At 45.1% G+C, this 12963-nt stretch overlaps 1 protein-coding gene across 1 annotated transcript in view; it reads left to right on the top strand.

The window, feature by feature from the left end:
• Positions 1-12963, top strand: part of LOC146780111 (uncharacterized) — a 597326-nt gene that overhangs the window by 238444 nt on the left and 345919 nt on the right. The window contains exon 6 of the mRNA XM_085638049.1: positions 4782-4939. Within this exon, the coding sequence (XP_085494175.1) occupies positions 4782-4939 (158 nt within the window). The remainder of the gene's footprint in view (positions 1-4781; positions 4940-12963) is intronic.

The raw sequence follows: 12963 nt of genomic DNA, 5'->3' as shown, positions 1-12963 counted from the left end.
CCAGTTCCAGTGAAATAAAAGCCTGTCTTATCAACTGTCTATTCCTACCCAAGCATGCACTTGAGGGTTATCAATCCCTCGAGGATAATAAATGGGAAATCATGTTTCTCACTGAGATTTGGCTAAGGAAGAACTTGAACCCTGTGGTGACCCTGGCAATACCCCCTGGCTTTCACATAGTATGTGCCAATAGGGGTGACAACAGGCATAGGGGTGGTGTGTCCATTGTCTACAAGGATTCTTGGGAGATTGCCACCTCCAACCTGGATCAAATAGGTAACATTGAATGACTCTCCTTCTGTATTAAATTGTTCCCCATCTTCTCCTTTTGGGGTTATTGCTTTATAGGCCACCAGATTGATCCCATAGCTTCATGCTGAATCTGGCAGACTACATCGCTCAGATAGCCACATGCTATGCCAACTTTACTGTACTGGGGGATCTCAATCTTCATGTCGACGACCCCCTATGTCCTCACAGTACGAAGTTCATAACTGCTCTTGCGGGCTTCAACCTAGATCAGCTGGTCTCTTTCCCCACCTACAAGGCTCGTCACACACTTGACCTCATCTGCACAAACATGCAGGAGCTGAGGGTTGAAAGCCTCTACATATCATCTGGTCGGACCACTTGCTGGTCCCTTTTCCGTTTTGCCTGAGGACCACAGCGATGGCCATAAGATCTAATGAAGTTAAAAGGAACTGGAGTAGAGTCATCCCTGAGACCCTAGGCCCCGTGCTGGACGGCTTCAGGCCAAACCTTATGGACAACCCCAACCACGACGCTGCGTGTTTTAACATGCGGCTGACAGCAGCACTTGATAAAAATGCCCCTCTGAAATCTGTCTGCCCCATCTGCCCCGTGGTCCTCAGAGGAAGTCAGATGGGAAAAAAGCACTTGTAAAAGACTGGAACATGACTGGAGAAAGTCATACTCGCTAAAAACACCTATAAAAACACCTTGAAAGACCATCATAAATTACCTAACTGCAAGAGAAGGGAATTCCTGGCTGACCATATTGCCAGTGCTAAAAACTCCTCAAGGGAAGTTTTTAGGATAGTGAAATCCGTCACAGCTGTCGGCCTTCTCAGGACCTTTTCACTAGTCTTTCAGACTTCTTCGAAGAAAAGATTATGCAGCTCTCCTCTTTTCCTCCAGCTTCAGATCTCGGAGCAACGGTAGACAACTTCGGCTCTCCCAATAACCAGCATGGTTTAAAATCTTTTCCCCCGATTCCCGCAGAGGTGTCTCTGGCCGCACTTCGGAAAGGTAAATCAGGGTCAACTGGGGATCCCCGTCCAGCTCAGCAGTTTAGGCTACTGGGTGAGTGGCTCAATCCGGTCCTAAATCATAGCTGGAACACCTCACTAGGGTCTGAAATCTTCACAGCTTTGTGGAAACATGTTTATCTGCTACCTCTCCCGAAGAAAGCCAACACAGAACCAGAAGTACATTGCAACTTGAGGCCTATCTCCCTGCAGTAGGCACCGGCTAAGGTGCTAGAGCAGTTGGCTCATTCAAAACTAGCCAAGTATGTGGAAGCCTATGAGTTGATAAACGACTCTCAATCTGGCTTCTGCACAGCGTATAGCATGGAAACGGCGCTGCTTGAAATAGCAGACTCCATCATACTGTCTGTGGATGACGGTTCATCAGTCATGCTTGTATTATTAGACCTTTCGGTGGCATTTGATACGGTGTTGCAAGTAGTCCTGCTGGAAAGACTTAAGCAGATAGGAGTGCTGGGGATGGCCCCTAAGTGGATTGCTTTCTATCTCAATTGCTGTGACCAGCAAGTTTTTCTCCGCCCGTACACCTCCTCAGTTAAGCCGCTCAGATGCGGAGTGCCCCAAGGTTTGGCCTTAAACCCACTGCTTTTTAATATCTACATGGCTCCATTGGCAGCTCTCATTGCTAGGAGAGGGGTCAAGATGGTCTCATACACGATTGACACCCTGCTGGGTTTTCCTTCAAAGACCACTCTACCGCAGCTTTTAACTCTTTCAAGTCATAGCAGGGTGGATGAACGGAAACTGCTTAAAACTGAATTCCGATAAGACGGAGGTCTTCTTCTTTAATCAATCCTCCCCACTCCTTCAGGCCTATGGTGGCTTGGGTAACTTGGCCCCCCCACTAGTGCCCAAGGACTCAGTCAAAAACCTTGGCCTCAGGTGGGATAAGGGCTTGGCCTTTTCAGCCCAAGTCCAGCAAGTTTCTGCAGTTTGCTTTGGAAAGATGAGAACCATCATCAAATTCCTGGGCTTCCTGTTGGGAGAAAGCCAGAGGACCATGGTTCATGCCCTGGTGACCTCTCACCTCGACTATGCCAATGGCCTCTACCTGGGAATACCAAGGTTCTTGATTGGAAGGCTACAAATGGCGCAGAACATAGCAGCTAGTTTAATTCGCAAGTCCCCCACTGCACCAGCACATCTCTCCTCACCTTAAACAACTTCATTGGCTCCCAGTAGCCAGGAGGATCGAATTTAAAGCCCTGACTATTGCTCTCCGTGCCTCTCAGGGTAAGGACCAAGGCTACCTGAGGAAGTGACGTTGCCCCTAACACCAAGAGCAGACATTAAGATCCAACCTCCGACGTTACCTTACTGTTCCCTGCTTCACCAAAGCAAGGAAAGGGAGTAGGCCTTTCTCCTTTGAAACTGCCAAATTGTGGAATAATTTGCCTCCCGATCTACGTATGCTGAACTCGGAGCAGGATTTTCGAAAGGCGCTGAAAACCTGGCTCATTAAGCAATGGGAACAGCTGCTTGGGCTTTAATCTCTTTAGTCTGCCGCATTAGTGCCGGGACACCTCGCCCAAGGTATTTGTGTGCTTTATAAATGCTCTTTATTATTATTATTATTATATTGTAACTGAGAAAGGGCCCAATTGTGCCAAGATCTTGCCACCCATGTAAACCGCCATTGTGAAGCTCAGATTAACCCAACTCTCATGCTACAGCAACGACAGTCAACGTGAGATCTGCACTTCGTGCCAGAGCATCGGCAGACCCAGGTTACCGCCAATGATGAGAAACGACTGTCCGTGATGCCCAACAGTATCTTTTCACTACAGCAATAACTGTCTGCGATGCCTGCCTGCTCTTCGCACTACAGCGATGATCATGTGCAATGCTCTCCTTGCTCCTCGCGGCCTCCTGCATCACTAACTGGGCTTGTCATGCCGGACTTTGGAAAAGTAACTTTTTCTGTGACTAACATGGTCCTTGTATCCGTCCCTCACTCCATCGTGGGCAGCCTGAACTTGAGACTTTTACCCAGTCTTGCATGGCCAGATATCTGCGAGTGGTACTTTGTGCTGTTGGGTGCTATACTTACCTTAAATCTTTGAAATTGCATATCTTCGGTCCGACTGATTGGACTTCCCTCAATTTCATGTCAAATACTTTATTAAAATGTACTCTATTTTTCTAAATTAGTGTGGGATTTTTCTTTTGTGGTGTTTTCATTTATTACTGTTTAAGCGCTACATAAATACATTACACTTTGCCTCTAAGTTAAGCTTGACTGCTTTTGTACCAAGCTACCGGAGGGTTAAGCACAGGTAAATTTAGTGACTTTTTTGGTTCACCTAGACAAGAATTGTGGCTGCTGCTTGAGAAAGGCTCATATCCCCTCATTTAGCAACCCTATTTCTCACAATAGTGAACTCGTTCATAGTCCTATTTGGCACAATGGCATTTCACACCTTTTAAAAAAAAAAGACTGCACCTGACGTCACTTGAAAATCTCTCTTTCCTGGTGGAATATGTGAAACTTTATGGGAGTTATACTATAATGTGGCAGATTATCACGGATAATAGGTCTATAGCAGATTTCTCCCTTGCAAGAATGACAGAAATTTGGAAGTAGGCACTTGTGAAGCAAGAATTTAATTTTTTATGTACAGATGAATACTAATTTTATCATTATATGGAATTGTTTATTTTTGTATGCAATCTATATGAGTCTTACACATTTCTAGAGGTTTGTTCTTTGTGGTCCTATGTTGGCATCCACTTGTGGACATTTTACCATGGGGCAAACACCGACACATGAATGTCACTGGTGGTTGCCCTGCAGTGATTACTGTTTTTATTTGGGGGGGGGGGTTTGCCCCTCACCCTTTCCTCCGCTCCCTTCTGCCCGAGGGTATTTTGCTACTCCCACTGCAACGCTGTTTAATCTGGTGTTGCTGTGCAGTCAGAAAAATGTTTGATGGGTGGGTGGTCATCGCTTGACACATCACAAATGTACAGTTTGTGCCCTTTGCAGCCATGGCTTCAATGGCCATCCTGCCACCCTGGCATTTTCCCCTTAGGCGGCATCTAGAGAGCTGCTTTTTTGAGCAGGATGTGCTCTCATGACCCAACCATGCCCCATACTCAAATTTTAGTTGTGTCCGCCTACATTGTGGGGATGGTTTGAATAGTTTGCCATGTCTGACTGTGGTTCCTAGGACACCCTGTTTGAAGCATAGATGCACTAGAACTTTGTAGGAGAGACACAGCTGGAATTGCATCCTCTAGACTAAAGTTTAAAGAGCATAACTCACAAATCCAAGTATAACAGCTAAAGACCACCATAAAAATGGGTGGTTTTAGTTCAAGAATGAAATGTACCAGTAAGTACGGCTCACTGGTTATAATGCAGAGTAAATTGATGAGTCTGAGTTAAAGCACATTAGATGAAGTTGTTGTTTTCACTTGCTGCGATTGGTCACTGTCTTTCAGAATTTTTAACTGTTTTTCCCTGACATTAATATAAATTTTTCTTTTTAGTGAGGGTAGTATAATTGTGGATCACAAAGTCCTTATGGAAATAGAATTAAAGCCAAATACCTCAGTCCAACAAGATTACAAGGAGGTGGTGACTGTACTCAAGGAGGAGCTAAAAGCGTTTGTCAGCAATGACACCAGTTGTAACAAAACCGACCCATGTAAGTACAGCAAGAGCTTTATGTATCTGATGTGATTAAGTTTGCAAGGAGGTGCCTGCATTCCTGCGAACATACAAGCCTGTGGGTAAAGAGTTTGAGTTGATTGATCATTTCTTAACATACTATGTAACTGCTCCTAAAAGCCCATTGCTTGGATTGTTTTATTTTTTATATATATCTTTTTATTTAAAATGTTTGCAATAGTCAGGTGAGAGAGTTTGCATCACAAATAACAAGCATTATACAGTGCAATATACATTACATGCATCCTGGCAATTATTATATTTCAATTTCCACATTATCACATTCTCTCAGACCCCTCCGTCTTCGATGTCTTGCAAATTCTCATGTGGGCTAGATACATATATCCCCTCTGTGTGTGTTTCACTTTCCCCATTTCTTATCCCAGTTTTTTAGGGAAGGCTCTGGACATATATACATCTTTTTCAATGAACATACATTTATCCATATCTTTTTTCCATCCCTGCAAGGTAGGTATCTTGCTCGACCCCCATTTTAGCGCTATGTTTCGCTTGGCCAGGGTTAACCCTAATGTGACCCACGGTAGCTTAGCAGCTGTTAGGTCAGTGGCCTCCCATATATTCAGTAAGCCTAGTTTGGGCATTAGGTGAATCTCTTTCTCACACACATTTTACATCTGGGACGTGATAGTTTCCCAGAATGGCTTAATAGCTGGGCAGTCCCAGAGGGTATGATAAAATGTGCCCACTTCTGTGCATAGTCTAAGACACTTAGAGTCCTCCCTCCTTCCGATCTTAGTCAACAATCCATCCAAGTTCTGTGCAGTATTTTAAGTTGAATCAATCAATATTTCAGTGGAATCACCGCCTCCCGGGGGGTAATACAGTGCTTCCTGCCATTCTTCGTCATCTAGCTCTCCTACGTCTTTCTGCCAACGTTCTCTGAGTGAGAGCAGTGGGTCTGGCAGATTATTACTTAGCTTTTGGTACATCATTGAAATAGCCTTCTGGATCATTGGATTTAAAAGTAATCTATCTTCTAATGGAGATGCTTTTGGTATCACCTTGTTTCGCGGGATTATTGTTATTAACGCATGTCGTGTTTGCAGGTATCCGAATAATTCCTGGTCAGTCATTTTATAGTCAGATTGCAACTCAGTGAATGGGATTACCTTTCTATTCTTCCAGAGATCACCTACGGAGGAGATGCCCATGTTGTCCCATTTATTGAACCCTGGTTGACTCCCTAACTTGCCTAGTTTCTCTGCTGCCCACAGGGGCATAGCTTGTGTCACTTTCTTGTGTCAGCCTAGTTTTTTATATGGTTGGCGCCAAATAGCAATCATCAGAGCCATTGGGCCCGTTAGCGATTGAGATCTGGGGTCTGTGTAAAGGCTTCTCTATATCCCTCAGGACCCATTAAAAGCCTGTCCATCCGGTATGTATGCCGGGTCTTTATGGGGATGGTAGGCCCAATGATTGATGACCATCGTTTGGCCTGCCCAAATATAAAACTTAATGTTAGGCAGTGCAATCCGCCCATCATATCAGCTTTTCGGCCTTCTATTTGTTGTTATGCGAGGGGGTTTACCGTCCCATAGCAGGGTCCTCACTTCGCTTTCGATATTAGTGAAGTACGTTTCAGGGACTTTGAAGGGGTCATCTTGTAGGATGTATAAAAACCGCGGCAAAGACAGCATTTTAAACAGAGCTGCATGCCTAAGTAGGGGCAAAGGCAGCATCTTCCAGTGCTGCACAACTTTTTGCAATCTGGACAGAGAACCCAGGAGATTGTTTGTGAAAAAAAAGGGTGGGATTTGGTGTGATATAGATCCCCAGATAGTGGATGCCTTCTGTCTTGATCTTAGCCTCACAATCAGATGGCAGTTTTGGTGGTGGGCCATGTAATATGCATGCGTTGGATTTGGACCAGTTGATCCTAAAACCAGAGTACCTGCCAAAGTTAATGAGCATTTGGAGAATTCTGTTAATCGACCTAACTGGTGACGCTAAATATAGTAAAATGTCATCTGCATATAAGGATATTCTATCTTCGAAGTTACCCACCTACCATAGTCCTCTGACTATCGGGTCCCCCCTCACCCAAGTTGCCAAGGGCTCCAACATTAAGGCAAATATTGGAGGCGACAAAGGGCATTCTTGGCATGTTCCTCTTCCTAGTTGACAGCTTTGTGAAGTATGTCTATTCACTATTACTTGCACAATCGGCTCCATATAGAGCACCTTGATCTATTTCAGGAACTTCAGGACAAAGCCCATACATTCCAGGACAGCGAAGAGGTATTGCCATTCTATCGTATCAAATGCCATCTGCGCATCAAGGGAGAGTATAGTAGCACTCTCTCAGAGTGTTTCAATCCTACCCAGTACCCCATGGAGACGGCATATGTTGAGTGCAGTGTTTTGCCCAGGCATAAAGCTCGACCTGTCTGGATGTACTATTTTGGTGATAATGGAAATCGAGCGTGTGGCCAGTGTTTAGGCCAAACTCCTAGCTTCTGCATTGAGCGGTGAGAAGGGTCGGGAGGAGCTACAGCTCTCTGCCGTTTTACCTTGTTTGTGTATATCTACTATGGAAGTCAGTCTCTGATCATAGAGCAGGGTTCCTTTATGGGAGCTCTCTAGATACATGTCCCTTAGATAAGGTGGTATTCGGGATGCAGTTCGTTTAAAGAATTTAATCAGGAGGACATTGGGGCACATCGCCTTCCCTGACTGCACACAACGAATCACAGTGCGTAATTCCTCCTCTGAGAGTTCGTCCTTTAGTGAGTCCCGATCTTCAGGAGACAGGGTTAATAGCGGGATGTCCTTCCGTTGTTCTCGTAAGTCATCCATTGTGGTCTTAGTTGTGGGTGCATATAGATGCTCAAAATGGTCCGCAAAGGCCTCCGCTATTTCCTGGAGATCTCTAAGGGTCCTGTCTCCATTTATTTTTAGTTCAGGTACCCATTGTTGAGTCTGTTCCCTTTCTTCTAACCAGGCCAAGAGCTTACCTGCTCCATCTCCCATTTCATATGCTTTGTGTTGTGATGCTCTGAGTTTAGTTCTGGTTGCCTCAGCGAGCATTGCTTAGATTTTGACTGCTAAAAACTAAAAGTCCTGAGGTTACAACAATATTCCAATTTTAAGGAGATACTCGCAAGCTAATAAAATATGTTTTTTTGGCCCCAAATATTCTAATACGAAATGTTTTTTTAACACTGCAATAATTTTAGAAAGGAAAATATGCAGTAATTATGCTTTTCTTAAATAGTTTTATTGGGTTTTACAAAGTGCATACAGGAAATAACAGCAAAGTGTGAGGAAGCACAATGGACACGCCAGAACATCAACTTTACACGAGCAAAAAACATGTTTACACAAACAAACATACATCTGGCATTGCCTCCAATAAAAAACAGTACACTAATGCACTCCATCCCATAGAAAACACAGTGAGAGAACAAGAAATAAATGCGTGGCGTAGATTGGTAACAATAAAGGAGAAAGTGGGAAAGGGGGAGTAGAAGAGGGAAAAAGGGGAAGGAGGCAAGTAGGGGAGGAGGGAAGGGCCATATGGGGAGGGAGGAATGCCCAATTGGTAGAGATGGCTCCAAGAAACAAAACAGGAGATGAAGAAAGAAAGCGGGTGGGGAGATCAGTCCGCCCACTGTGTGTCCAACCCACCCCCCAAAATAAATGGAGTAACAAAGAAGGCTGAAGAAACTTATCAGGCAGACCCTGAGCTTGGTCCTCCAGTTCAAACGCAGAAATCCTGAACTGGGCTCAGTGTCCACGCTGCATGGGGGGGTTGGTGTCCCCTGTATGGCCCCAATAGAAGCAAGCTAAGGCAGTGTTAATGGGCTGTAAGGAACCCTCCACAAGTATCCAGGAATTTCTCCAAGCAATTGTTCAGTCTAGCGACAATACATTGTAAGATGGCAGATGCTACATATGAAGGGCCCGATTCACAGAAATAACTTAAGACAAAATCCTAAACTTACTACCATTTTGGTATTCACAGAAGGCACTTACTCATTTTGGCATTCACAGAAGGCACTTACTCATTTCGGTATTCACAGAAGTTAGGAGTCCGAACTTTATGACTCCGAAATGCCCTCTGTGAATACCGAAAGTCTTAAAGTTAGGATTTTTCTCATTTTAGGAGTAGTAAAGTTAGGACATCTAACTTTAGGATGCCTAAATGCCTTCTGTGAATACCGAAAGTCTTAAAGTTAGGATTTTTCTCAGTTTAGGAGTAGTAAAGTTAGGACTCCTAACTTCAGGATTCCTAAACCGAGAAAAATCCTAACTTTAAGACGTTCGGAGTGGTGTCAAGGGCCGGAGAGGTGTCAAGGGCCAGCAGTGAAGTATTTTAAAGTAGCTAAACTTCAATCAGACTACCCTGAGAGAACCATCATAATTAGCCATCAGATCCATCCCATCCTCATCCATATATAGCAGACCCAGCATGTCTGACCACCAGGTTTTCAGGGAATGAGAAGCTGGCATAGAATATTGGTGGTCCATCAAAATACTGTATAGGCCTGACACCACACCCTTATGTGTGCCCCATCTCCTCATGTAGGACGCTATGGGGGAGGCTGAAGAAACTTATCAGGCAGACCCTGAGCTTGGTCCTCCAGTTCAAACGCAGAAATCCTGAACTGGGCTCAGTGTCCACGCTGCAAGGGGGGGTTGGTGTCCCCTGTATTGCCCCAATAGAAGCAAGCTGAGGCAGTGTTAATGGGCTGTAAGGAACCCTCCACAAGTATCCAGGAATTTCTCCAAGCAATTGTTGAGTCTAGCGACAATACATTGTAAGATGGCAGATGCTACATATGAAGGGCCCGATTCACAGAAATAACTTAAGACAAAATCCTAAACTTACTACCATTTTGGTATTCACAGAAGGCACTTACTCATTTTGGCATTCATAGAAGGCACTTACTCATTTCGGTATTCACAGAAGTTAGGAGTCCGAACTTTAGGACTCCGAAATGCCCTCTGTGAATACCGAAAGTCTTAAAGCTAGGATTTTTCTCATTTTAGGAGTAGTAAAGTTAGGACATCTAACTTTAGGATGCCTAAATGCCTTCTGTGAATACCGAAAGTCTTAAAGTTAGGATTTTTCTCAGTTTAGGAGTAGTAAAGTTAGGACTCCTAACTTTAGGATTCCTAAACCGAGAAAAATCCTAACTTTAAGACGTTCGGTATTCACAGCAGGCATTTAGGAGTCCTAAAGTTAGGAGTCCTAACTTTACTACTCCTAAACTGAGAAAAATCTTAACTTTAAGACTTTCGGTATTCACAGAAGGCATTTAGGAGTCCTAAAGTTAGGACTCCTAACTTCTGTGAATACCGAAATGAGTAAGTGCCTTCTGTGAATACCAAAATGAGTAAGTGCCTTCTGTGAATACCAAATTGGTAGTAAGTTTAGGATTTTTTCTTAAGTTAGTTCTCTGAATCGGACCCCTTGTAACCAGGATCATAGGATGGGCAAGCACCAGTGCACCACAGCTGAAGAATGCAGAACTTTGCAGTAGCCAATGCCGTGGAGAGCCATCTTGTTGGCTGGTTAGTAATGTCAGGGAATTGCACGATATCATGGAGAAAGTTCAACTGAGGCGGTGCGGGTCCTTGGAGAGGAACAGTGTTCTTGATCATTGCTGTCATAGAGAACCAGTACGGAGCCAGCGAGGGGCATTCCCACAGAAGGTGGACTCTGTCTCCCTCCACGGAGGCACATCGCTGGCAGGGAAGGAGTGGTAGGGACTGTCGTATCCGGAGTGGTGTCAAGGGCCAGCAGTGAAGTATTTTAAAGTAGCTAAACTTCAATCAGACTACCCTGAGAGAACCATCATAATTAGCCATCAGATCCATCCCATCCTCATCCATATATAGCAGACCCAGCATGTCTGACCACCAGGTTTTCAGGGAATGAGAAGCTGGCATAGAATATTGGTGGTCCATCAAAATACTGTATAGGCCTGATACCACACCCTTATGTGCGCCCCATCTCCTCATGTAGGACGCTATGGGGGAAGAGGCCAACTGAACGGGAGGGGGACCCAATCTTTTTCCATACACAATGTTGGAGACGTTGGTAATTCCAAAAGGAGCATAAGGGCAGGTTGTATTGTCCAAGGATTTGTAAGACTGGTCTGTGAGTAGGTTCAAAATAGAGCATAGGCCTTTAGAGTGAAAGATCTTCCACAAGGGTTCAGTGCAATTGTTGAACTTGGCCCTTTTTGCAAGATCATCCCTGAACTTTTTTGCCTTCCGCTGTATTTTGTCTGACCTGTTGTTAGTGGTTTAATGACTCTGGCCACTTTTTCACTGCTGGTTAGTGCTAAAGTGCATATGCTCTCTTTGTACATAATTGTTATGGTTAGTGACTCCATGATTGGCTTATTTGATTTATCTTTCAGACCCTAGTACAGTGCACCATGTGTGCCCAGGGCCTGTAAATCAAATGCTGCTGGTGGGCTTGCAGCACTGGTTGTGCCACCCACAGGAGCAGCTTTTAAACTATGGCTCAGGCCTGCCATTGCAGAGCCTGTGTGCAGTCTGGGACTGCCATGTCGACTTGGCAAGTGCACCCACTTGCCAGTCCCTAAACCTTCCCTTTTCTGCATGTTAGTCAACCCTAAGGTAGACCCAAGGTTCCCCTATGGGCAAGGCGCATTGTATGTGAAAGGTAGGACATGCCCTGATGTGTGTGGCATGTCCTGATAGTGAATTGCAGCAAATTTTGTTTTTCACTATTGCAAGGCTACCTGTCCCCATAAGCCAGAATGGGCAGTTTGATTATAATACCTTATAATCCTAACTGACCCAGGGAACGTGGCAGAAAAACAAATTTATTATGCCTGAACTCAGAATGCTAAAATACATCTTTTAGTGAAATTGGTTTTAATATTCTGTGTTTGATAATACCACTTTTAGAAAGTATATATTTTCTTACCTAACTATCCAGCCTGCCTCTGCTAGGTTGTTTAATTGCATGTCTGGATTGTGAGTGACAGGTGCTCGGGTGGCTCCAGGAGACAGGGTGAGTCAGCACAGGGCTGAATAGACCTATTTGCATTGGGAGTGGTGGGAGGAGTAGAGCTTTGGCCTGAATAGGGCTGTGCCTGCCTTTTACAATGCTGGCTCCACCTCCTGTGGTGCGTCTGATGACCCTGGCTCACACTGACAAAGGAAGAAGTTGTGCACTGGCAAAATTTATCCAGAACTGGTTTGGACTAGGTACAGACACTTTCTGCCTTCAGAGACAAATGATTTGTGTGTATAAAAAGGGAGACCAAGACCCCAAAACTTTAGATCACATCTGGGAAATCAAGAGGAACCTTTGCCAAGGAGAAGAAACCGGAGAAGCTGAAGGAGGATTACTGCCCCTGTGCTGTTTACTGTCTGGAGTTGGCCTGCAGTGGTTACTTGTTGCCAAGGAAAGGAGAAAAGGACTTTGCTGTTTGCTTTGTCATCTTGAGGAAGATCTCCATGGGTTTGAACTGAGCTTGCCTCCTGTCTGAAGTCTCAGGGACACAAAGACTTCACCACCAGCTCCCCCTGAATTTCCTTGCTGGGAATTCTGACCTGCAGGGAGGTGCCTGCTGTTGTTGGGGCCCTCTGAGAGACTGCGTGTCGCTGGAAGCGCGACACAATGAGGAGAGGTGTGTCACCGCCGCAGCAGTTGCAGTTGCATCGCCGAAGAAGCGTGCCGCCGCTGCAGCTGTTCGCATCGCCAACAAAGTGTGCCGCCGCCACAGAGGTAGCCGTCGCATCACCGGAGAAGCGTGTCGCAGGGCCTGTGGCGGCTCCAAAGATCATTGATTTTGCCGCACAGCCGTCGGGCGTGCATGCATTGCATCCACGTTATCGCATCAAAGACACCATTTTGTCGCATCGCATCAAAGACCAAAGTCACCATTTTGTCACATCGCACCGGATCATCGCATCACATCGAGGCGCCATCTTGTCGCATCGCACCGGATCACAGTAAGAAACCGATGCATCACTTCCTCTCCGGTAAGGAAC

The sequence above is a fragment of the Triturus cristatus genome, chromosome 12 (genome assembly GCF_964204655.1).
Source record: "Triturus cristatus chromosome 12, aTriCri1.1, whole genome shotgun sequence".
Lineage (NCBI taxonomy): Eukaryota > Metazoa > Chordata > Amphibia > Caudata > Salamandridae > Triturus > Triturus cristatus.
The sequence above is the reverse complement of the archived record's forward strand: the minus strand, read 5'-3'. Positions and strand labels throughout refer to the sequence as shown.